A 21,052-nucleotide genomic window follows, 5' to 3' on the forward strand; every position below is an offset into this window, starting at 1 on the left:
AAGATAATTAAAGGAGACTTAAACATATGAAGGATGGTTGCAGGACTTGGGTATGACCAGTCTCGAGAAAAGGAGGAGTAGGGGGGGCATAGCAGTTTTCCAGTATTTGAGGGGCTGCCACAAAGAAGAGGGGGAGTCAGTTTATTTTCTAAAGCACCAGAAGGCAAGACAAGAAACAACAGTTGGAAACTGATCCAAGGAGAGAAGCAACCTGGAATTAAGGGGGAAAAAAACTTCCTAACAGTGAAAACTATTAACCCGTGGAACAGCTTGCCACTAGAAGTTGTGGCTGCTCCATCCCTGGAGGTTTTTAAGAAGAGACTGGACAGTCACTTGTCTGAAATGGTACAGGGTCTCCTGCCTGAGCAGGGGGCTGGACTAGAAGACCTCCAAGCTCCCTTCCAGATTCTATTCTGATTGAACTTCAAGAGGGATGACCACCACAAGGATGAAATTGCCAATGTTCTGCTGACTAAGATTTGGGGTTCTGTGGCCGTAGGAACACAAGGATGGGGGAAGGCATGGAAGGGGCCTCATCACAATTCCTTCCTGCGAACAGAATAGAGTAGAGTAGAGTAGAGTGGAGTGGAGTGGAGTGGAGTGGAGTGGAGTGGAGTGGAGTGGAGTAGAGTAAAGTAGAGTAGAGTAGAGTAGAGTGGAGTGGAGTGGAGTGGAGTGGAGTGGAGTGGAGTAGAGTAGAGTAGAATGGAATGGAATGGAATGGAATGGAATGGAATGGAATAGAATTCTTTATTGGCCAAGTGTGGTTGGACACACAAAGAATTTGATGTCAATATGGATGTTTTCCGTCCTTTTGGAGGTCCTCCTTCCTGCCTCGCTCCTGTGTGGCTCCCGCCAGGCAGGGAAAACAATAAAATGAGGAAAAACTCTTGACACGAACTCAGCCCCAGAGGAACTTGGCTGAGCTCACTGCGCACGTCGGACGATGTTCCTTCATACTTTCAGCGTCCTTGTTTTGACACAGACCGCAAGCCTTGGGGGAAACCTGACTGGTCTTAAGGAAGGTGTCATTTGGGGGGAAATAAAGCCGGCTTAGAGAGGGAAAACTGACAGGCAGTCCTCTACTTACGACCACAATCAGGATAGGAACTTCCCCTGCTAGGTGAGGAATTCATGACAATTGAGACCTACAATTGCTAAGAGAGGCGAGTTGTTCAGGGACATGTGCCAAAATTTCGCCACCTTTTCGCCGCAGCGGCGAAGGGAGTCCCCGCGGTCGTTAAGTGAATCACACGGGTCGTTAATCAAATCTGGGCTTCTCCCGTTGACTTTGCTCGCCGGAAGGCCGCCAAAGGAGGATCACGTGACCCACCCAGGGATACAGCAACCGTCACACGTATGTGCCAGTTGCCGAGCGATCTAATTTTGATCACGCGACCTTGAGGAGGCTGCTGTTCTGAGTTTGAGGAACGGTTTGCGGGTCGCTTTCCCCCCCCTTTCCAATTGTGACTTTGAACAGTCATTAAATGAAACGTTTGTAACTCGAGGACCACCTGCAAGGGAAATATAGAAGTACTTGCATGCGTGCAAAGTTGCCCAGGCAAAACGAAAATTATACTGCTTTAATTTGAGAAGGAAGCTCTTCCAAATCCGCCTTATTTTAATGTGTTTTAATTCTTTCTTTTTAGACCAAGGTTTGAGGATCAGCACCGTGCTGGGCATCGCCTTCGGGGCTTTCTTGATTGGAGTCCTCCTCACTGGGGCGTTGTGGTTCATCTATTCTCACACTCGTAAGTTGTGTCACTTCCAAGGGAGGCTTGTTTGCATGATGGAGAGGGGGATGAAGGGAGGGCACCCACCCAGCCGAACCCCCCTTTTAGAGGGGAACATCGCAGTCCGAGCTCAGCAATCCAAGGGGAGGGTGTTTGCGGGCCCTAGAAACGGATTTCTGCCTCGTGGCTGCTAGTCCTCATGATTCTGGAGAGACGCAGTTAAAACGGGAACATCGCCAGCTCTTCGGCCGTCGGTTTAACTCAAGATGGCCAAGCAGAGCGATCTTTCCCAAGCCTTATCTGGGGATGCAAAGGGTGGGATCGGCCATTTTTTTTCTCCATTCGGGACCCCCTTATCTTTAATTCTCCCACCGTCTTCCCCCTTCCTCTCGGTCCCTGCAATTCCCAACAGGAGACATCTGGTCCCGTTTGGCAGCCCGACCTGCATATTTTCCTTAATCTCTGGAAAAGCGGAGGAGGTGCAATTTTTATCTGCTTTTGTGACGGTCGGGCAAGGTCCACCTCGGCTGGAGAAGGCAGTGGGAAAGTACTCGGGACAATCCCGCTGGGATTTCACAAAGCCATCAGGCCCGCCATGTGCTTTCCATCTCCTCCTCAGCTCCCAGTTGGGTCCAGCATGGGAAATTTTCCCCAGCAGAAGACACTATCTGTAGCTCAGAGTTGAACTGTGAGATCCCTGGTGTTTTTTGGAGTTGAGTTGTTGGCTTCCAGAGGTTTTCATTACCCAACTAAGAAACATTATCAGAATAGCAGAGTTGGAAGGGACCTTGGAGGTCTTCTAGTCCAACCCGCTGCTCAGGCAGGAAACCCTCTACCATTCCAGACCAATGGTTGTCCAGCCTCTTCTTAAAAGCCTCCAGTGATGGAGCAGCCACAACATCTGGAAGCAAGCCATTCCCCTGGTTAATTTGTTCTAACTGTCAGGAAATTTCTCCTTGGTTCCGGGTTGCTTCTCTCCTTGATTAGTTTCCATCCGTTGCTTCTTGTCCTGCCTTCAGGCGCTTTGGAGAAGAGCAAAGACTTCCTCTTCTTTGGGGCAGCCCCTTAGATATTGGAACACTGCTACCATGCCACCCCTAGTATAGAATAGTATAGAATGAGAGAGTTGGAAGGGACCTTGGAGGTCTTCTAGTCTAGCCCCCTGGTCAAGCAGGAGACCTTATACCAGACATGTCAAACACAAGGCCCGGGGGCCAGATCCGGCCCGTGAAGTGGTTTCAAGTGGCCCGTGAAGCCATCTTGGAAAGAGTGAGGGAATGGCCCCCACTGCCTTGGCCCTGGCCCAGAGACCCTCCTTCTGCCAGAGACCCTCAGATCTGTCCCACTCCTGCCCAGGCCCCCATAGGCACCCTTGATGCAAACCATGTAGAGCTGGCCACGCCCACCCAGTAGGCCATATGCACTTTAGCCACGCCCACCCAGCCCCCTGAGGGCAACCGCAATGCTGATGCGGCCCTCAATGAAATTGAGTTTGACACCCCTGCCTTATACCATTTCAGGCAAATGGTTGTCCAAGCTCTTGTTAAAAACCTCCAGTGTTTGCACACCCACAACTTCCAGAGGCAAGTTGTTCCACTGGTTATTTGTTCAGTCAGGAAAAAAAAATTTCTTAGTTCTACGTTGCTTCTCTCCTTGATTAGTTTCCATCTGTTGCCTCCTGATTCTTTGCAGAATAGGTTGAACCCCCCACCCCTTCTTTGTGGCAGCCCCTGATATTGGAAGACTGCAAAGATCAACCAAGTCTCCCATTTGTTATCAGATGCTCTCATGTCAGCCCCTAGTCCTTCTCATTATCAGGTCCTCCTGATGGGTAATGATACATCTGGAAATCAACAACTCAATTCAAGAGAGCACCAAGGACTCTACAATTCTCCCCACTTTCTCCTGAAGGACTCTACAATTCTCCCCACCTGCTCCTAACAGCCCACCCTTTTTCATGATATCTAACCCGTTCCAGGTCCGATCGCCAAAACCCAGCCAGCCTTGGCGAACACACCTGCATCCGAGAGCAGCAGCACCAACCACAGTCTGGGCAGCACCCAGAGCACCCCCTGTTCCACCAGCAGCATGGCATAGCACCCTGAAAACGGGGAGCCATCAGCTTAGAGGGAAAGCACCGGGACTGCAAAGCCGTTGGGTTCCGAGGTTGGTGAAGAAGGTTCAGCTTCAACCCGACTTGACTTCTGTTCTTCTCCTTCATAAATCGAAAAGTTGGGTGTCTTCAGCCAGCAACTTCAAAGGCTACTTCTTGGAAACTATTGGGTTTCCCGAGAGGGCCCTGGGGGTCCCACCCATCTTAATCTGGGACTAGAATCGTGTTCATTGTTGCTAAGGTCTTCATGGATGGACTACTCTTCTCCTGTTAGGCACCAGCGAGCAAGTGGGAGAGCATCTATTGATCGTGGCCGATTTGTTAACCACAGGAGCAGCTAACCTCGCTTCTAAAAGAGACCAGGATGAACTAGGCTTGTGGAGGTTTGCTTTGTCTCCTGGCTATAAAACCCTGGAGACAAAATAGTATCATCTGAATCAAGAATCCTGTAAGATTGACAAGTGTTAGCTTCTCGTGGGTCTGTCTGTCCTCCAGTTGTGAGGTGGTGGGCAAGGCTTTGAGCTATCCCCTACAGAGGTCTTCCATGGGTCATCAAACCCTGACCATTCCAGGAATTGTGTTCCCCTTTCTGCTGGATTTGAACTCGTTTTTCCAAGCGGGATGCTCCTGGTTGCCCCAGACTCCAATTCCCATCAACTTTCAAGAGTGAACAAGCTGGGGATCATGGGAGTGAGTGCTCACCTGAAAAATACCCACTTCTCCTTAAGAGAACGGCAAAGGCCCCTCTTAAAATTGGCATCCCAGCAAGCTTTCATGGTAGAAGAAGCCAGAGTTTGAGCAGGGGGTTAGACTAGAAGACCTCCAAGGTCCCTTCCGTCATTCTGTTAAGTCAAAGAGTTCATTCAGGAGGGGGACCCCCCCACGTTTTCTGCGTGTTTTGCAGGCCCCAAGTTAACGGCAAATCACAATTCTGTATATTTGGCACTTCCGTATCCCCGTTGGCCCTCAAAAATTAACCCAGGTTATACTCACTTCAGCCGGTTGTGTGCAAACAGCTAATAAGACTTTAGCATCCTCCTTGTTGTAAAAGGACTCGGGGCCACCTCTGTTCTGAAAAGACGTATAATTGTATGTATATAAATAACTAAACGTAGAGTATATTTTGTACACTGTATACAGGGAAATAATACACCTACTCACCATTGTCAGTTCGTTGTTTTTTTAAATCTTCAGATGGGTGAGGGGGCTTTAAACAGGACCCCAGATGCCATAAATTGAAGGGCGGGGAACTGAGTCACGCCTGGCAATGCTCCACCAATTTCCGATCAACATCAAGAGCCCAGCGGGAGGTGCTCCAGCTGCAATTACAGATGCTGGAAGGCTTGGATATTGTCTGGGTTTGATTGACGGATGCAAATAAGGACACTTTTTTCCCCCAGCAAGCACACCTATTTGCATATAGCAGCTTTTTGTCGCCCCCTGGAGGACAGGCTGTGTGTTTCTCTTCAGGCTTTCTCCATGCCGAAATGCCCCCTGCTGGATGGTTTTAAAAATGCATGTTGGAAAGCTCCAGAGGGCGCAGCTAAAGTTCCCTGTCAGTTCCGTCTTAAGCATGGAACATGTAGCAACAATGAACCAAGAATTCCCATTTGTCATTTTTAATTTATTCATCTGGAGCATTTATTTGCTTGGAATGCGAGTGTTGTCTCTGGCAGTTTTTCCCCCCCCCCCTCCCTCCCCATTATTCCAAAGCTTACGCTCGGTCAGTTTTTACAAAGAAAGCTCAAAAGAAAACAAGTTAAGACTTTTTTTAAAAAACAGCTGTAAACAATGTAAAATAAAAGCACATTTTCTCTCGATAAATTACTTTTATAAATTCAACATGATCTATGCTTCCTGCTGCTCGGGCAGTTGGGGACAGGGAGACCCACGGACACTAAAGGAAGCGTAAAATTATTTTTTAAAATAACAGTCCATCTGTTCTGTGCTCTGAGGAGGTCACCAGATCACCCCCCACCCACGCTGGGGAAAAATAATAATAATCAGAATTGCTGTTGCATCAGTGCAAGACAAGATTCCAGTTAAAACGGCTTGCAAATTCCAGAAGGCAGAGGAATTAAACAGAAACAGCTTGCACGCTTTCGTTTGCAAGATATTCAGGGCTGCTTCAACATGAGGCTTGTTTGCATATCTTGAAATCCTGGAAATCTGACACTATCCCAGGAGTGGAGGCCAAGGGGCTGGGGGGGAGGGAAATCTGGGGGTGATTTAATTCCCAAATTTATGCAATTTGGGAGAGGCAGGCATGACATTACCTAAAAAGGTTTAATCCAAGCTCAGCATATTTCTGTTTTTTGGGGAGGGGAAAAAAAATCACTAGATTTGAAGCTAAGCCCTAAAGAAAAATATAAATGCGCCAAGGACGGAAGGAAGGAAGGTGAGAAAGAGAAGGGAAGGGAAAGGAAAAGAAGGAAAGAGTAAGGAAGGATGAAGGGAAGGGATTGCAAAGAGAAACTAGTTTTATATAAAAAAAAACCCTTTGTTACTGTCACTACCCCAAGGGATTTAAAAAAAATGAAGCCTTCCAGCAGAGTTTAAAAAGTTCTTAACCCAAGGTATTTGCAAAAAGAAGACAGGAAAAGTTTGGGCAGCACGGAGGCATCTTAAGAACACCCAAATTTCCCCAAAATTTAAGACGAGGCGACCCAGGCAAAGCTGCAAACGAGGAACATCTTGATCAGGTTTCCACACACAGACACAGCTCAAGCTACCTCATTCCTCTTGCAGAACCCGGGCGGAATTCCCCCGGTGGGTTAAAAGAAGCTGGAGTTGGGGACTTCAGCTCCCATCAGCCACTGCCTGGAGGGTGGGAAGATGGGAGGCGTCACCTGACACCCCCACCCCTCTCCCCGTGTTTTAATAAGAATGGACTTGGGCAATTGTCCAGCCAAATGCCAGAAAGGGGGTGGGGGGGTGGGTTGGCTGGGTCGAAATGCTTGGTCCCACAACCCCAAAATTATTGAAAGCAGAGAAAATCAGAGTTTGGAAGCTCATTGGAAGAACACAGGCTCTTTTTCTCTCCCCCCCCCCAAAAGAAGGCACTTAGATATTAGATGCCCCCCCCCGGCTGTCAATGTCCTACTCCAGAGTAGGACATTGGGCCAGCTAACCTGGTGTTCTGGACCTCAGACTGTAGTGGGCACCACACATCCAGAAGCATCATACCCCAAACAAGTGGTCCTTTGAGTTGCCCACCCCCCCCAAAACGGGATCCAGAGGCAGAGATGGGGAGCTCAAAGGGGCAGGGGGGGGAAAAATAGTTTGTGACAAGTGAGTAGCAGCGTCCCCAAAGGGTAGCCCAATGGATGGATCAAGGCAGCGAGTGATAAAGAGGGGGATGAAAATTGCAGAGAAACGTCGAAGAGACCCGGCGAATGGGCGAGTTGAGAAGGCACACGGGGGTCTCGGAGGCGGTGGTGGGCTAGGTTATCTGGCCTCAGCTGCCTTGAGAAACATCATGTATAGATGCCCGACCCCCGTCCATTGCTCGAGGCTGGGGGAGGCGGTTGACCCCACAAGAGGGCCCTCACTTGGTTGTGAGGAGAAGAACCGTGTCTCCAAGCTTATGGATCAGCTGGACCTCAAAGAGGTCCAACCGTCAACGTCCAACCATCAGGTAGATGGCCCTCAACTGGAAATTGTCTGGAGCTCAATTCGCTTCGGTCAAGGATCCAGCCCGGATCTCCCAGGAATGGCGTGGCTGGACGTGCCCCGTGGTGCCACACCACGGTTGGGAGTAGGACCTCAAGGTCTCTGCTGCCCTGCCCGTGTTGGCAGAGGATGGCATTCCCAGAGGCCTACTGAGAAAGGGTGGGGTCCAGCAGCTTCAGGGTGCCCCCCACCAAATGCAGACTGCCCGTCACGAGGACGCGGATGGCCACGGCTTCCTTGAGCAGAACGGCCCCGCTGCTGGCCACGGGGTGTGGGTGGAGTCCCTGGGGCGCCAGCGCCGGCAAGTGGGGGTCCCTGCCTTGCGTGATCCACTGCAAGGCGTGCGAGATGCAAGGGAAGACCAAGGAGTTGGCATTGAGCGGACGAGCCGAGGAGGCAGCGAAGATGGGGGGGCTGTGAAGCGGGGGCTGCTTCAGCCAGCCCCCCACCCCGGGCAAGACGGGGAACCAAGGGTCCTGGCTCAACTTGGCCTCCATCAGACGGTTCCAGTGGGTCTGGTTCTGCAGGCAGCGCGTCAGGACGTTCTCCAAGGTGACGTTGAAGTTCTGCTGATCTGCAGAAGAGTTGCGAAAAGAAAGGCGGAGAGGGAGAGGAGTCGAAGGAGGCCCTTACTCACCTCTCCAAGCCCTCTCCAAGCCCGAGGATTTTGCGACTAACGTCAGAAAAAGGCGAGGGCTGAAGACCCCTTTGGGTCCTCCCCTCAACACCCACCTGCATTGCCCACCGTCGACACCTCGGCGTAGTTGGGGCAGAAAACGGCGTAATCAAAATGGCAGGGCTGCAAAGAGAAAGAGCCAAGGGGAGTAAAGCAGCTGTGGGTCCTGTGTTGTTGCATTAGCCTCGAGGAACTGCGGGCAAGCCGGAGGAGGGACAGGAGGCGGTGGAAATAAGGAAAATTACTCACCAGCAAAAGTTTCAGCAAAGCAGCCGTATCCCGGTCTCCGGTCACGTTGAACAGCAACACCCGGACTTCGGAACCGCTGTAAATGCAGGGAAAGAAACGGTCCTTATATCAGCCCTTTCCTCCCTCCCTTTCCAAGGACCAGCTCAAAATTATAGAATTCATTACTTTGCCCCTTCCTTCCTTCCTTCCTTCCTTCTTTCCTCCCTCCCTCCCTCCCTCATTCTCCTTCCTTCCTTCCTCCCTCATTCTCCTTCCTTCCTTCCTCCCTCCATTATTCCTTCCTCCCTCCCTCATTCTCCTTCCTTCCTTCCTTCCTTCCTCCCTCATTCTCCTTCCTTCCTTCCTTCCTCCCTCATTCTTCTTCCTTCCTTCCTTCCTCCCTCCCTCATTCTCCTTCCTTCCTTCCTTCCTTCCTTCCTCCCTCATTCTCCTTCCTTCCTTCCTCCCTTCCTTGTCAAGGACCACCTCAAAATTATAGAATTCATTAGGCTTTGCCCCTTCCTTCCTTCCTTCCTTCCTTCCTTCCTTCCTTCCTTCCTTCCTTCCTTCCTCCCTCCTTCTCCTTCCTTCCTTCCTCCCTCCTTCTCCTTCCTTCCTTCCTCCCTCATTCTCCTTCCTCCCTCCCTTACTTCCTTCTCAAGGACCACCTCAAAATGGTAGAATTCATTAGACTTTGCCCCTTCCTTCCTTCCTTCCTTCCTTCCTTCCTTCCTTCCTTCCTTCCTCCCTCCCTCCCTTCCTTCCTCTCATTCTCCTTCCTCCCTCCCTTCCTTCCTTCTCAAGGACCACCTCAAAATTGTAGAATTCATTAGACTTTGCCCCCCCTCCTTTCCCTTTTTCCTTTCCTTTCCTCCTCTCTCTCCCTTTCCACCATAAAAAAGCCAGTCCTTCCTTCCTTCCTTCCTTCAAGCCAGCTTCAGGACGGATTCCACGCAAACGCGCCCAGCCCAGGCCAGCTTACTCTGCAGGTTTGTCTTCATTCAAGGCCGCCTGGTGAAACCAACGCACGCAGGCCTGCATACTGCTGGTGGTGTGGGCGCCATCGATGTACCACGTCACCGGACCGTGGCGCAGCACTTGGTTACGTCCGAGCCACACGGCTGCTTGCAGGCCTGGGAAGCAAAGCAAAAATCAGCCGCGACGCCCTGTGGAGGACGCTGCAGCTTCCTGATCAGGAGCTAGGTTTCTAGCCCTCTGTGATCCTGGAGAGGATCAGATAGAGATGTGGCCAGAAGCTGGTAAAAATAGGATTTTCTTTGGCTTAAAAAAAACAACACACGAAACAATTAGGGAAGGCTGTAGAAGGCAGTATTAAGGGTTGAAAGTCTTGGTTGTGTGTTGTTGTTTTTTGTCTCCTGCAAAGCTATGTGTGGTTCACCAATGTCACGCTTAGCGATGAATGATGGTCCCCCAGGGCTGGCGTCACACTCCACTTTACGCTCACCCTAACCCTCAACAGTACAGCTTTGAATAAGCTATTCAAAAGATCTCTATGAAAGCTTTGGAGAGGCCCAACTGTCACATCCCTCCCCCGTGACTTTGAGTGGCGTAACTGAATCTTTCCGTTCCTTCTCTAGGCCGCTCAGCATCCTTCGACGGACGTCCTGGGTGGGGCCCGGCCAAAGAAGTCTCAACACTGCGGCTTTTGTTTCACCAAGAAAGCATCTGACTGCCGGGGCTGAATGGATCTCTGCTGAAAGTCAAGGGCCGGGAGGGAGGGGCAGGAAATAGAGGCAGTAATGGGATGGAAGGAGGGATGGGAGGAGGAGGAGGAGGCGGTGGTAGACAATAAGAAAGGAGGAAGAAGAGGTGATAGATAGATAGATAGATAGATAGATAGATAGATAGATAGATAGATAGATAGATAGATAGACAGACAATAAGAAAGAGGAGGAGAATGAAGAGAAGGCAGATAAGAAAGGAGGAAGATGGATGGATAAATGATAGATAGATAGATAGATAGATAGATAGATAGATAGATAGATAGATAGATAGACAGACAGACAGACAATAAGAAAGAGGAGGAGAATGAAGAGAAGGCAGATAAGAAAGGAGGAAGATGGATGGATAAATGATAGATAGATAGATAGATAGATAGATAGATAGATAGATAGATAGACAGACAGACAGACAGACACAGACAATAAGAAAGAGGAGGAGAAGGAAAAGGAGAAGGCAGATAAGAAAGGAGGAAGAGATGGATGGATGGATGGATAGATAAGAAAGGAGGAAGAGATGGATGGATGGATGGATGGATAGATAAGAAAGAGGAAGAGGAGAAGGCAGGTAAGAAAGGAGGAAGAGGAGATGGATGAATGGATGGATGGATAGATAACAAGTAAGAGGAGAAGGAAGAGGAGGTAGATAAGAAAGAAGAGAAGGAGCAGATAAATAATAAGAAAGGAAGAGGAGGAGACAGATAATAAGGAACCTAAGGTAGAGAAGAAGAAGAAGAAGAAGAAGAAGAAGAAGAAGAAGAAGAAGAAGAAGAAGAAAGAAAAGAAGAAGAAGAAGAAGAAGAAGAGGAGGAGGAGGAGGAGGAGGAGGAGGAGGAGGAGGAGGAGGAGGAGGAGGAAGGCAGATAAAGAGAAGGACGCCTACCTTGCACCATGGGCTGGTCTGGCTTAAAAGCAGGGGCCAAGCAGGGCACCTTCTTGGATGGAGCTTCAGAAGTCAGCCAGGAGTCCTTCAGCTCACCAGCATCTGAAAAGCGAAATATGAATCTAAATAAGTCAGGGGAAACCCCTTTGTTCCTTGCTCTGTCAAGATGCTACAGATACTTTCTGTCTGTGGGGTATCAGCCTTCTCTCCCAAATGCCAGCTCCAACTTCCAGAAACTGGGATGAAGATCAGGAAGGGTTGGCAGGATTCCTTCCTTCCCTTCCCCTTCCCTTCCCTTCCCTTCCCTTCCCTTCCCTTCCCTTCCTTCCTTCCTTCCTTCCTTCCTTCCTTCCTTCCTTCTTCTTCTTCCCTGGTGCATTTATATTTTTCTTTAGGGCTTAGCTTCAAATCTAGTGATTCCCCATCAAAAAAACAAACCAGAAAGATGCTGAGCTTGGATTAAACCCTCTTTTTAAGAAATGTTGTGCCTGCCTCTCCAAACTGCATAAAGGTGGGAACTAAATCGCCCCCAAATTTTCCCCAGCCCCTTGGCCTCCACTCCTGAGATAGTTTCAGATTTCCTTGCCAAGAACCAGTGAAGTGTGTGTGTGTGTGTGTGTGTGTGTGTGTTTCCTTACCCAGATACCCACAACGGCCCAGCCAAGTGCGGGACAGCTGGAGGGCTAAAGCAGCATTCGAGCGCTGATGATCGCCAGCCAAGCCTAGTTTGAGGAGCTTGTCGTCGTCTTCAAAGGCTTCCAGGTCAGGGCAGAGGAAAAGCGGGCACTGCGGAAGAAAAAGAGGACCCAGGAATGATTTTGCTGCATATAATGACGAGCCCTGGTGGCGCAGTGGTTAGAATGCAGTACTGCAGGTTAATTCTGCCCACTGCCAGCAGTTCGATCCTGACAGGATTCAAGGATGGCTCAGCCTTCCACCTTTCCGAGGTTGGTAAAATGAGGCTCCCGGATTGTTGGGGGCTAAACTGCACAGAGAGGGCTGTAAAAGCACTGTGAAGGGAATGTATAAGTCTATTGCTATATCTATATCTATCTGTCGATGTCTATCTATCTCTATATGCTATGTCTATCCATCTATCCATCCATCCTTCCGAGGTGGGTAAAACGAGGACCCAGATGGTTGGGGGCTAATATGCTGACTCTGAAAACTGCTTAGAGAGGGCTGTAAAGCACTGTGAAGCGGTATAGAAGTCTAAGTGCTATTCCTTCCTTCCTTCCTTGTGGTTAGAATCCAGCATTACAGGCTGACTCTGCTCACGGTTAAAAGTTCAATCCTGACCGGCTCAAGGTTGACTCAGCTTTCTATCCTTCTGAGGTCAGTAAAATGAGGACCCAGATTGTTGGGGGGCAAAATGCTGACTCTATAAACTGCTTAGAGAAGGATGTAAAGTACTGCGAAGTGGTATATAAGTCTGTTATTTCTCTTTCTCTCTCTCTCTCCCTCCCTCCCTCCCTCCGTCTCATTGTCTACCTATCTCAATCCATCCATCCACTCAACCACAACCTCTGGAGGCAAGTCGTTCCACTGATTAATTGTCCCAACTGTCAGGAAATTTCTCCTTAGTTCCAGGTTGCTTCTCTCTTTGGTTAGTTTCCATCCATTGCTTCTCGTCTTTTGTAGAAGGGAATCGTTGGTGTGTGTGTGTGTGTGTGTGTGTGTGTGTGTGTGTGTGTGTTTTAATTAGCTTATCTTAAATGTCATCTACGTCTGAGGCCTCCAACCCTGGCCACTTGTGGACTTCAGCTCCCAGAATGGGCTGTGTTGATTGGGGTATTCTGCGAGTTGAAGTCCGCAAATCTTCAAGTAGCCAAGGATGAAGATCTCTGATCTACGTGGAAAACTGAAGTCCTAGGAAAGCAGATGCGCCAGCTCTGGACTTTCTAAGGCTTGTGTGTAAATTGTCCTTTGCGGCTTCTACCACCAACAGCTACTAGAGGGCTTGGTTTTCCAGGAATAGCTAGAAGAAAACACGGGTGCCTCACCTGACATTCTTCAGCTCTCTGTTTCAGGACACCTAAGGGCCTTTCCGGCTGTGGCACCGTGAACGCTGGCACACCGGGCTGAAAGACAGACCAAGACACGTGCTTAAGTGGCCGAACAGGAAGACTTTCGCTCGCAGAAGAGGTAAAGAGGACTCCTGACCACCTGGTGACTGGACTACTGCAATGCACCTCCTGTGGGGCTGCCCTAGAAGGCGATTCAGAAGATACACCGAGGGCAAACTGGACCCTCGGAGTGGCCCTAGTTGTCTGTGTGACACCCAGAGGCTTTTTGATGGAGGCAAGATTTGCCCATTTTGTCAGTAAATAAGATTAATAGATTGGCTTCCCTTTTTTACAGCGCACCGTAGCCAAGCTGGGTCAGTTTTTCTTACGGTACAAACTTTTAAAAGGGCGCTTAATGCAATTATGTCCCTTCAAAGATGGACAGTGATTAATAGTTATAGGCTGCTTATATGTAAGGGTGTAGGTCTACACATATGTTGTACGTAGTATGCTTAAACATGTCATGTATGTGTACGCTTTGAGAGCAAGCAGCTAAATTTCCTTTTTAATGCGTGCCGTTGTGCCCACAGTTAAAAAAAAAAAAGACAACAAAGGTTATCTAATCAAACCACTTCCTCCAGAAAGACAAATTGAAAATTGCAGTCATATCTTTCTAATTAGGTCATTGATACGGTAGCTAAAGAAACTGATCATTTATTATGTGTGTCTTGGCGTATATCTCGATATACACGCCATGCAATTTCCCGCCACGTTAAAAAAAAACAACCTAATATTTCATCCGGGCTGTGCAGCAACATCAAATATTAAGGATCTGATTACACTTGTATCCTATCTTACAGATGGTCTCCAACTTACGACCACAATTGAGGCCCCAAATTTCCGTTGCTAAGCAAGAAATCTGTTCAGGGGCTTTTGCCTCATTTTGTGACCTTGCATGCCACCACCGTTAATCGAATCACTGCAAGTTGTTCGGTTAGTAACATGGCTTCCCCCATTGACTTTGCTCTACATGCAAATGATGTAGAGAAAGTTTCTAGATCTTAAAGAAATTAAGCAATGTTCAAAACTGCTTATTTAATTTAAAACGATTTTCTTTCTAGAGTCATCACAGATCCAAGACTGGACAGTCACTTGTCCAAACTGGTTTAGGATCTCCTGCTGGAGCAGGGGGCTGGACTAGAAGACCTCCAAGGTCCCTTCCAGCTCTATTCTGATTCTGATTCAAGAGTTCCCCAGGTTTCTCAAGCCCATCTTAACAACGTGAAGGTCGAGAGAGAAGATCTCTCCAAGACATCTACCTTGAAGATGCCTCCTTTCTGCCAGGCTATCTTCTCAATGGTGTCTCCCAAGATGCTGGTGTGGTCAATGCCCAAGGAGGAGACCCCACATACTATTGGCTTCCTGCAAGGAAGACAAAGAAAGGGAGATGGAGAAGACTCTCCAAGGAGGGAAAGTCAGATTCTTGACACGGTCCTAGAAAGCCATCAAGAGAAGAATGGAGGTCCACCAAACATGAGCCATTTCTGAATGGAGAGGGAAGCCCTCCCTTCGGAAGGCTAATGATGCGGCATCCAGAAGTTTAACTCCGTACCTGACAATATTTGTGCAATCGTAGGCACCCCCAATGCCAACTTCTATAACCGCCAAGTCAACCTGGGAGGAAGATACAAAATAGCTCATGGTCTCATGGGCCAAGAGGTTTTGGGCCCTCCAGATTGTAGACCACAGCAATCCTCTATGGGCCAGGCTGCCTGAGGAAATGGGAATGTCACTTTGGGGTCTTCAAGAATGAGCTAATTTATTTAAACCCAACCAGGATCAGTTTAGACAGGGTCACGGGGAGTTGACTTCTCCACGCCCAGACCTTCTTAAAAGGGATTCTCCAAACTGCTTCCCTATCAAGAGAGCTACAGGGAAGCATCAAGTTTGGGCTCAACTCAAGTTGGGGATGCTTAGGTTTCAAAGTCAGCTTCTGGACCTCCAGATGTTGGACTCTGCAGACAAAAATCTGGACAATCACCAGAGCCCACCTATCTTACCCAAACGCATCTTCCCCCACCCCAATTTTTAAAAATGGTATTTTTGGTCCAACGTACCTTCTCCTGCAGGAAGACATGGAAAGCCATGATCGTAAGGAACCGGAAGTAGGCAGGCATGGAAGTGTGATGGGAATCCTGAGAAGACCACAAAGGGGTTAGTTAGGAGGATCTGAATTTGAGCAATGGACAATCCAGGTTTCAAACCCACATTCCACTGGCCACTATCAAAATCCAGGCACAGTCTAAATGAACTTCTTTTGATTGCTGGAATGCGCTTATCTCAAAAGACTTACAAATAGTTGATTTCTAATTTCTAAGCTAGATCTTGGCATGGAGGGGGTGATTTTCTTTTATCCACCAAGCTCAGGAAAATATTAGGAAAATTGGGAGGGGTACCCTTGCTCCATTTTGGCTTGTCCCTTCCACTTCTTTGTCCCAATCCCACCACTACCATCTCTGCCCATCTGCTTCTAAGATAGGACACCTCACCAGATGACACCAAACATACCTTAGTCTCCTCCAACCGGTTATACACCTGCCAGAAATATTTGCTAAAAAGCTCTTGGCTGATGGGCTGACCGTTAATCCGAATTCTCTCGCGGACCTGAACCAGATGCGGTGAACTTGGGGTAAAAAGAAATCAGAAAGCCAGGATTACTTAGATCAAACTTTGGATGGCCATCACGCCAGGATCGAAATAAAAATCCTAGACCGATGGAAGATATCTGTTTTAAATGTAATGGAATTGGGAAAACTCTGCTGACCGCCGCTCAGGCCGTTTTGTAAAAGCAGGATTTTACGATCGACCGAATTCTGTTTACCTTCTGGAGATCGAGTAAGGATTAATAACAATTCAAAGTACAATTGGTGCAGTTTGAACTTTGATTTTAAAAGGAAGCAGAGTTGGGTTTTTTAAAAGTATGTAGTCCTGTGCCTGCGTTTTATCCCGCTTTTAGAGAGACTGTGCCAGCTGAGATCAAAAGGCCTGCTTAGTCAGGCAGCCTCTGTTCACGAGCTGGGAAAAAATTAGGAAGCCAAAAAGGTTTTTTTTATGTTTGTGTCAATTGGACAATTGGGAAGATTTAAGAAAATGATGGAGGAGGAGGAGGAGGAGGAGGAGGAGGAAAGAGAACAAGATGAAGGAGGAAGAAAGAGAAGGAAGAAAGAGAAGATGAAGAAGGAAGAAGGAAGGAAAGAAGGAAGGAAGGAAGGAAGGAAGGAAGGAAGGAAGGAAGGAAGGAGGAGAGCAACGACCTGCAAATAGAAGAATGACTGTGGCAAATGAAAGCAAAAACAGTCTCAATACACTCAATTTCTAGCTACCATAATTTTCCAGCTGGCACAGAAGACAATCCAAGCCCCAAGCAGCCCGCTAGGACATTTACCTGTAAAAACCGGTCTTTAAATTGTAGTTGCGCAGAATCCGTTCCGTGAAGGCGCAGGCAGAACCCTGATGGGTTAAAAAGGGGAAAAAAATATCAGCCCACCCCCCTCAAACCAGGAAGGAATTCAGGCTGCTCACCACCTTGGCCAACCTGTTTTTCCCTTAACAGCTGAATCAAATGCTAACAAGAATCCTGAAAATTGGGCCAAGGGGCTTGAAGGGCCCATGAGGGGCGTAGGTTGCCGACCCCTTCATTTCATACTCCGAGTTCGTTTTAAAAATGGTTTGTGGTCTCTTCTCAATCACCTTCTCTATGGTTTTCTGCCAGATGTTGTCCCTTCCAGATATTTTACATGGGACAGAAAGAAATGCAAAACTTTGGGGTCCAGGAATAGATTTGAGAATTGTTCACAATCAGTTTTGCAAATGTCTTTCTGATGTTGTGAAAAACGGGCCACTGGAGCAATAGATTTCCCAAGGGTCCAGATTTAATCATTGTAAGGACTGAGGGACGCGGTGGCTCAGTGGGTTAGGACGCTGAGCCTGTCGATCAGAAGGTCGGCAGTTTGGCGGGTCGAATCCCGAGTGCCGCGTAGCAGAGTGAGCGCCTGTTACTCATCCCAGCTTCTGCCAACCTAGCAGTTCGAAAGCACGTAAAAATGCAAGTAGAAAAATAGGGACCACTCCGGTGGGAAGGTAACAGCGTTCCGTGCGCCTTTGGCGTCTAGTCACGCCGGCCACATGACCACGGAGACGTCCTCGGACAAGCGCTGGCTCTTCGGCTTTGAAACGGAGATGAGCACCGGCCCCTAGAATCGGAAACGACTAGCACACATGTGCGGGGGAATCTTTAACTTTACCTTTTAAGGACTGAATTGTCTTTTCTTTCCTTTCCTTCCTTCCTTCTCTCCATCATCTTCCTTCCTTCCTCTTCCTTCCTTCCTTCCATCTTCTTTCCTTCTCTAATCTTCCTTCCTTCCTTCCTCCTTCCCTCCCTCATCTTCCTTCCTTTTCTCTCATCTTCCTTCTTTCCCTCGTCTTTTCCTTCCTTCCTTCCTTCCCTCCCTCCCTCTTTTTTCCTCCTTGTTTTATTTATTCGAAACACCGTAATGCCCATAGTGGTAACAGGGTTACCACAGGTGTCGTATTTGTCATTACTCACTGCCGATAAAATTCAGAAAACCTTCCACCCTCTTCCCTTCAGCACACCACCCCCCCCGCCTTACCTTGCCCTTCGTCCCAGTGACATGAATGACGTTGAGTTGATTCAGGTCTTCAACCTGCAGGACAAAACCCTGGTCAGTTTTTTGCTTTCGGCGTCATTACCCCCTACTGAGAATCCAGGAAGGGTAGATTGCACCATCTCCGGTCTTTGTCCCCCCCAAAAAAAAGCACAAGAACCCCAAAAATGGGGTTCCGAAACCCCACTTGCCCACCCCAGGAGTGAAGGAAGCACCTGCCCCAAAGGCAAAAACAAAAAAAAAGTCATTTACCTTCAGGCCGGTACGTTCCAGGAACCCAGCCATCGCTTGCAATTGCAGCTGGGGGTCTCCCCTTTCTCTCTTCACCTGTTCCAGGTAGCTGGCGTTGGTCTGGAGGGTGTTCAGAGTGCGAATGGCGTCCTGGAATTGCAAAGCAGGTGGACATCAAGGCGGTTAGGCTTTTCGGTCGTTCCGTTGGGGAAGAGACGGAGCCGGTCCCAATTCTGGCGGCCAAACTCTTCCCGAGAAGCTCTCAAAAGTTTCCCCGATCACCCGCCCACCCCAATCCCCCCCAAAAAGGACACCTGAAATAGGTTGGCCTGGGGTTCAAGTTCTGTTTTGCACAAGCTGGTCTTTTCAGGAGAAGGCAAAGCGCTAGGAGAAAAATTCGGCTTATGGCAAGATCCTTCCTTGCGGATTTTCGGCGCCTCCATTGCTAGCGTGCAAGACAGCCGCAATCCAGCCCTACTGGACATTACTGTCCGGAGTCCGTCCGTCATCCTGCCTCTAGGAATGTTGCAACCACCTACCCTAGAGGGTGAAAAGGCCCTTCCTTCCCTCTAAGCAAACACACAGCCCTTTACAAACATCTAGGGTAAAATGCACCAGGCTTAGCGCGCCCAGGAAACGTTAAGGGATGAACTTGGAATTTATTTTGATTGGGTTTTACGGATGATGAGCTGAAAAGAAATGACGGGGGAGGGGATTAATATGGCCTGTGGCAACTGGGGCAAAATCACTGCACGCACCAAGCTGGGAGAATCATGAAATAGACACAAAGGAGGAGTTTGGCTTTGCAAAACTGAGAAAGAGTTCGCAGAACGAAGCGACGCTCGACGGCTGGGACGGGAGGAAAATGATGGAAGACTTTTGTGAAAAGCTAGGAACTTGATATGGACGTTTTGGGGGAAAGATGAAAGGAGTGAAGGGAGGATTTGGGGCTTAGAAAGGGTGACAGAGGAAGGAGAAAGAGGAAGATGGCAATTAACTGACGGGAAAGAAGGGTGGAAGTTATAAGTCTGGTTTTCCCCCCCCCCCTATATATTACCTTTTCTTAATTTTGTGTACTTGTGTGTACTTTTACTGCAATGAGGAAGGAAGGAAGGAAGGAAGGAAGGAAGGAAGGAAGGAAGGAAGGAAGGAAGGAAGGAAGGAAGGAAGGAAGAAGAGATAGATGGGTGGGTGGGAGGGAGGGAGGGAGGGAAAGAAGGAAGGAAGGGGAAAGAGATGGATGGGTTAGGGTTAGGTGGAAGGATGGAGGGAGATGGATGGAAGGAAGGAAGGAAGGAAGGAAGGAAGGAAGGAAGGAAGGAAGGAAGGAAGGAAGGAAGAAGGGAGAAAGAGATGGATGGTTGGGTGAGTGGAAGGACGGAGGGAGAGAAGAGACGAAAGGAAAGAAGGAAGGAAGGGGAAAGAGATGGCTGTAAAGATGGAGGGAGGGGAAAGAGATGAAGGAAGGAAGGAAGGAAGGAAGGAAGGAAGGAAGGAAGGAAGGGAGGAAGGGAGGGAAGGAAAGGAAAGGAAAGGAAAGGAAAGGAAAGGAAAGGAAAGGTTTCTTCAAAGTATTCTATTATACAGGGGAGCTAAAACGAGAATTTCCTTGCTAAAACACAGGAGCTAAACCTCAGGAACGAAACACACTCTGCGTTAGTGTCGCACCATTCTGGACGGCTCGCCTCTCCCAGCAGAAACGAGCTGAAGAGTTTTGCAGACCAGCAATCTGGAATTCTACCAACGAGATGCCAGCTGAGGAAATGTTACAACCTCACATACAGACTCTGTGCTGAAAGCCAAGAAGGGAGAACCTTGAATAAAACAATAAAATTCGATAACGTGACTCAAGTCCAAGTTACTTTCCGCAGTGTAGACTCAAATGCCTCCCATCTTCTCCTTGGACAAGGGAGCTTGGTAGGAATCAACCTGCTTCTGAAATTATTTCTACACTGATTGCTTCTCTCTATTCCGGGATCCAGAAAAGCTCTATGGATCAGAGACGGGATCGTGGAAGTTATGTCCTTTGCCAGAACCATCAGGGTGCAATTTTTCCGGGTAACCCCAGATTCCTTTCTCCACGCTCCCCACAGAGTTGGGAAACATTTCTAGGAACCCAAAGATGCTTTTTTTCAGGAGTCAACTGGGCGTTCTTGTTTTTCCGTGAAGACGTTTCCCTTCTCATCCCAGAAGCTTCTTCAGCTCTGACTGGATGGTGAGGAATGGAAGGATTTATAAGCTCCCCGTGGCCTCCCCCAAGACGGTCGGGAAAAAACAACCAGCTGCCTGCAAGGAATATTAAATCCTTCCATTTCTCACCATTCAGTCCAAGTTGAAGAAGCTTCTGGGATGAGAAGCGAAATGTCTTCCAAGGAAAAAACACGAAAGTCCAGTTGACTCCTGAAAAAAGCACCTTGGGGACAACTACGGACCTGGATGACGGACAACCTCCATAGACGTTTCTAGGGACTTGGTGGCACTGAGAGTTTATGCTTGGAAACAATCCAATCCAGAATCTAAGCAGGAGCGTAACTGGCAGGAAAACGTTTTAGCAAAGCTGTCGCAAAATTGGCTTGGTTTGGAAAAGCAGAGCTGGTTCACTTAGGGACACCGTGCCCTGCCTGAAAAAAACCTCCTAATGCCTCCGTGCGCAAAATCGTTTTGCACCATCTGTGTGGTGAACGTCTCCAAAGCACCTGGAGGGATCGAGGAACGCAACACACAATGCGTCCGTGACACATACGTTAGAAAGCAACAACGCGGCCTCCTTGGCATACCCAAACCGCAATCCAGATGGACCAGCTTTTTATCCGCAATCCAGATGGACCACCTTTTATATATATATATATATATATATATATATATATATATATATATATATATATATATATATATATATATATATATATATATATATATTTTCCCCTGGAACAAGATCTGCCGGTTCGGAACCCCTATCGGGAAGCTAATCTGAGCTTCCTGCTTTTCAGCGTTGTCACTTTTGCAAGCACAAACAGGATTCGTATTGATTTTCGGCTGGGGGCCGGGCAAAGAGGGAACAACAACAACAGGCGTCGGAGCGGATT

The 21,052-nt window shown here is 48.4% G+C and overlaps 2 protein-coding genes across 3 annotated transcripts; one reads left to right on the forward strand and one right to left on the reverse strand.

The window, feature by feature from the left end:
• Nucleotides 1-1,624: 1,624 nt before the first annotated feature.
• On the forward strand, nt 1,625-5,437 carry LOC310650695 (endoglin-like; the record flags this gene model as incomplete). Its single annotated transcript, XM_083380279.1, has 2 exons — nt 1,625-1,916; nt 3,712-5,437. 2 exons carry the CDS (start codon nt 1,625-1,627, stop codon nt 3,828-3,830), a joined length of 411 nt encoding a protein of 136 aa, XP_083236405.1. The 3' UTR covers nt 3,831-5,437.
• A 1-nt stretch (nt 5,438) lies between these two features.
• Nucleotides 5,439-18,262, reverse strand: FPGS (folylpolyglutamate synthase). 2 transcript variants are annotated; one of them, XM_083380281.1, is made up of 14 exons: nt 17,988-18,262; nt 17,721-17,774; nt 16,496-16,560; nt 15,619-15,733; nt 15,168-15,245; nt 14,663-14,724; nt 14,370-14,472; nt 13,048-13,125; nt 11,683-11,830; nt 11,045-11,146; nt 9,405-9,555; nt 8,444-8,519; nt 8,251-8,317; nt 5,439-8,092 (listed from the first exon to the last, which is right to left on the reverse strand). In XM_083380281.1, exons 1-14 carry the CDS (start codon nt 18,018-18,020, stop codon nt 7,665-7,667), a joined length of 1,560 nt encoding a protein of 519 aa, XP_083236407.1. In that variant the 5' UTR covers nt 18,021-18,262; the 3' UTR covers nt 5,439-7,664. The 2 variants fall into 2 exon arrangements, with proteins under 2 accessions (XP_083236407.1, XP_083236406.1); XM_083380280.1 differs by having other exon boundaries at nt 8,251-8,519.
• Between the last annotated feature and the right edge of the window lie 2,790 nt (nt 18,263-21,052).

The sequence above is a fragment of the Vipera ursinii genome (genome assembly GCF_947247035.1).
Source record: "Vipera ursinii genome assembly, contig: scaffold_377, whole genome shotgun sequence".
Classification (NCBI taxonomy): domain Eukaryota; kingdom Metazoa; phylum Chordata; class Lepidosauria; order Squamata; family Viperidae; genus Vipera; species Vipera ursinii.

Bases quoted from the DNA above. Each gene is read 5' to 3' on its own strand.
- FPGS (XM_083380280.1), bottom strand. From the start codon at position 18,020: ATGGCTGGGTTCCTGGAACGTACCGGCCTGAAG. The intron at 11,147-11,682 runs GTAAGGAAACAC...TTCGCTTTTCAG, and splicing joins GGGCCGTTGTGGGTATCTGG to ATGCTGGTGAGCTGAAGGAC. The intron at 9,556-11,044 runs GTAGGCGTCCTT...TTTGCTTCCCAG, and splicing joins AGACCAGCCCATGGTGCAAG to GCCTGCAAGCAGCCGTGTGG.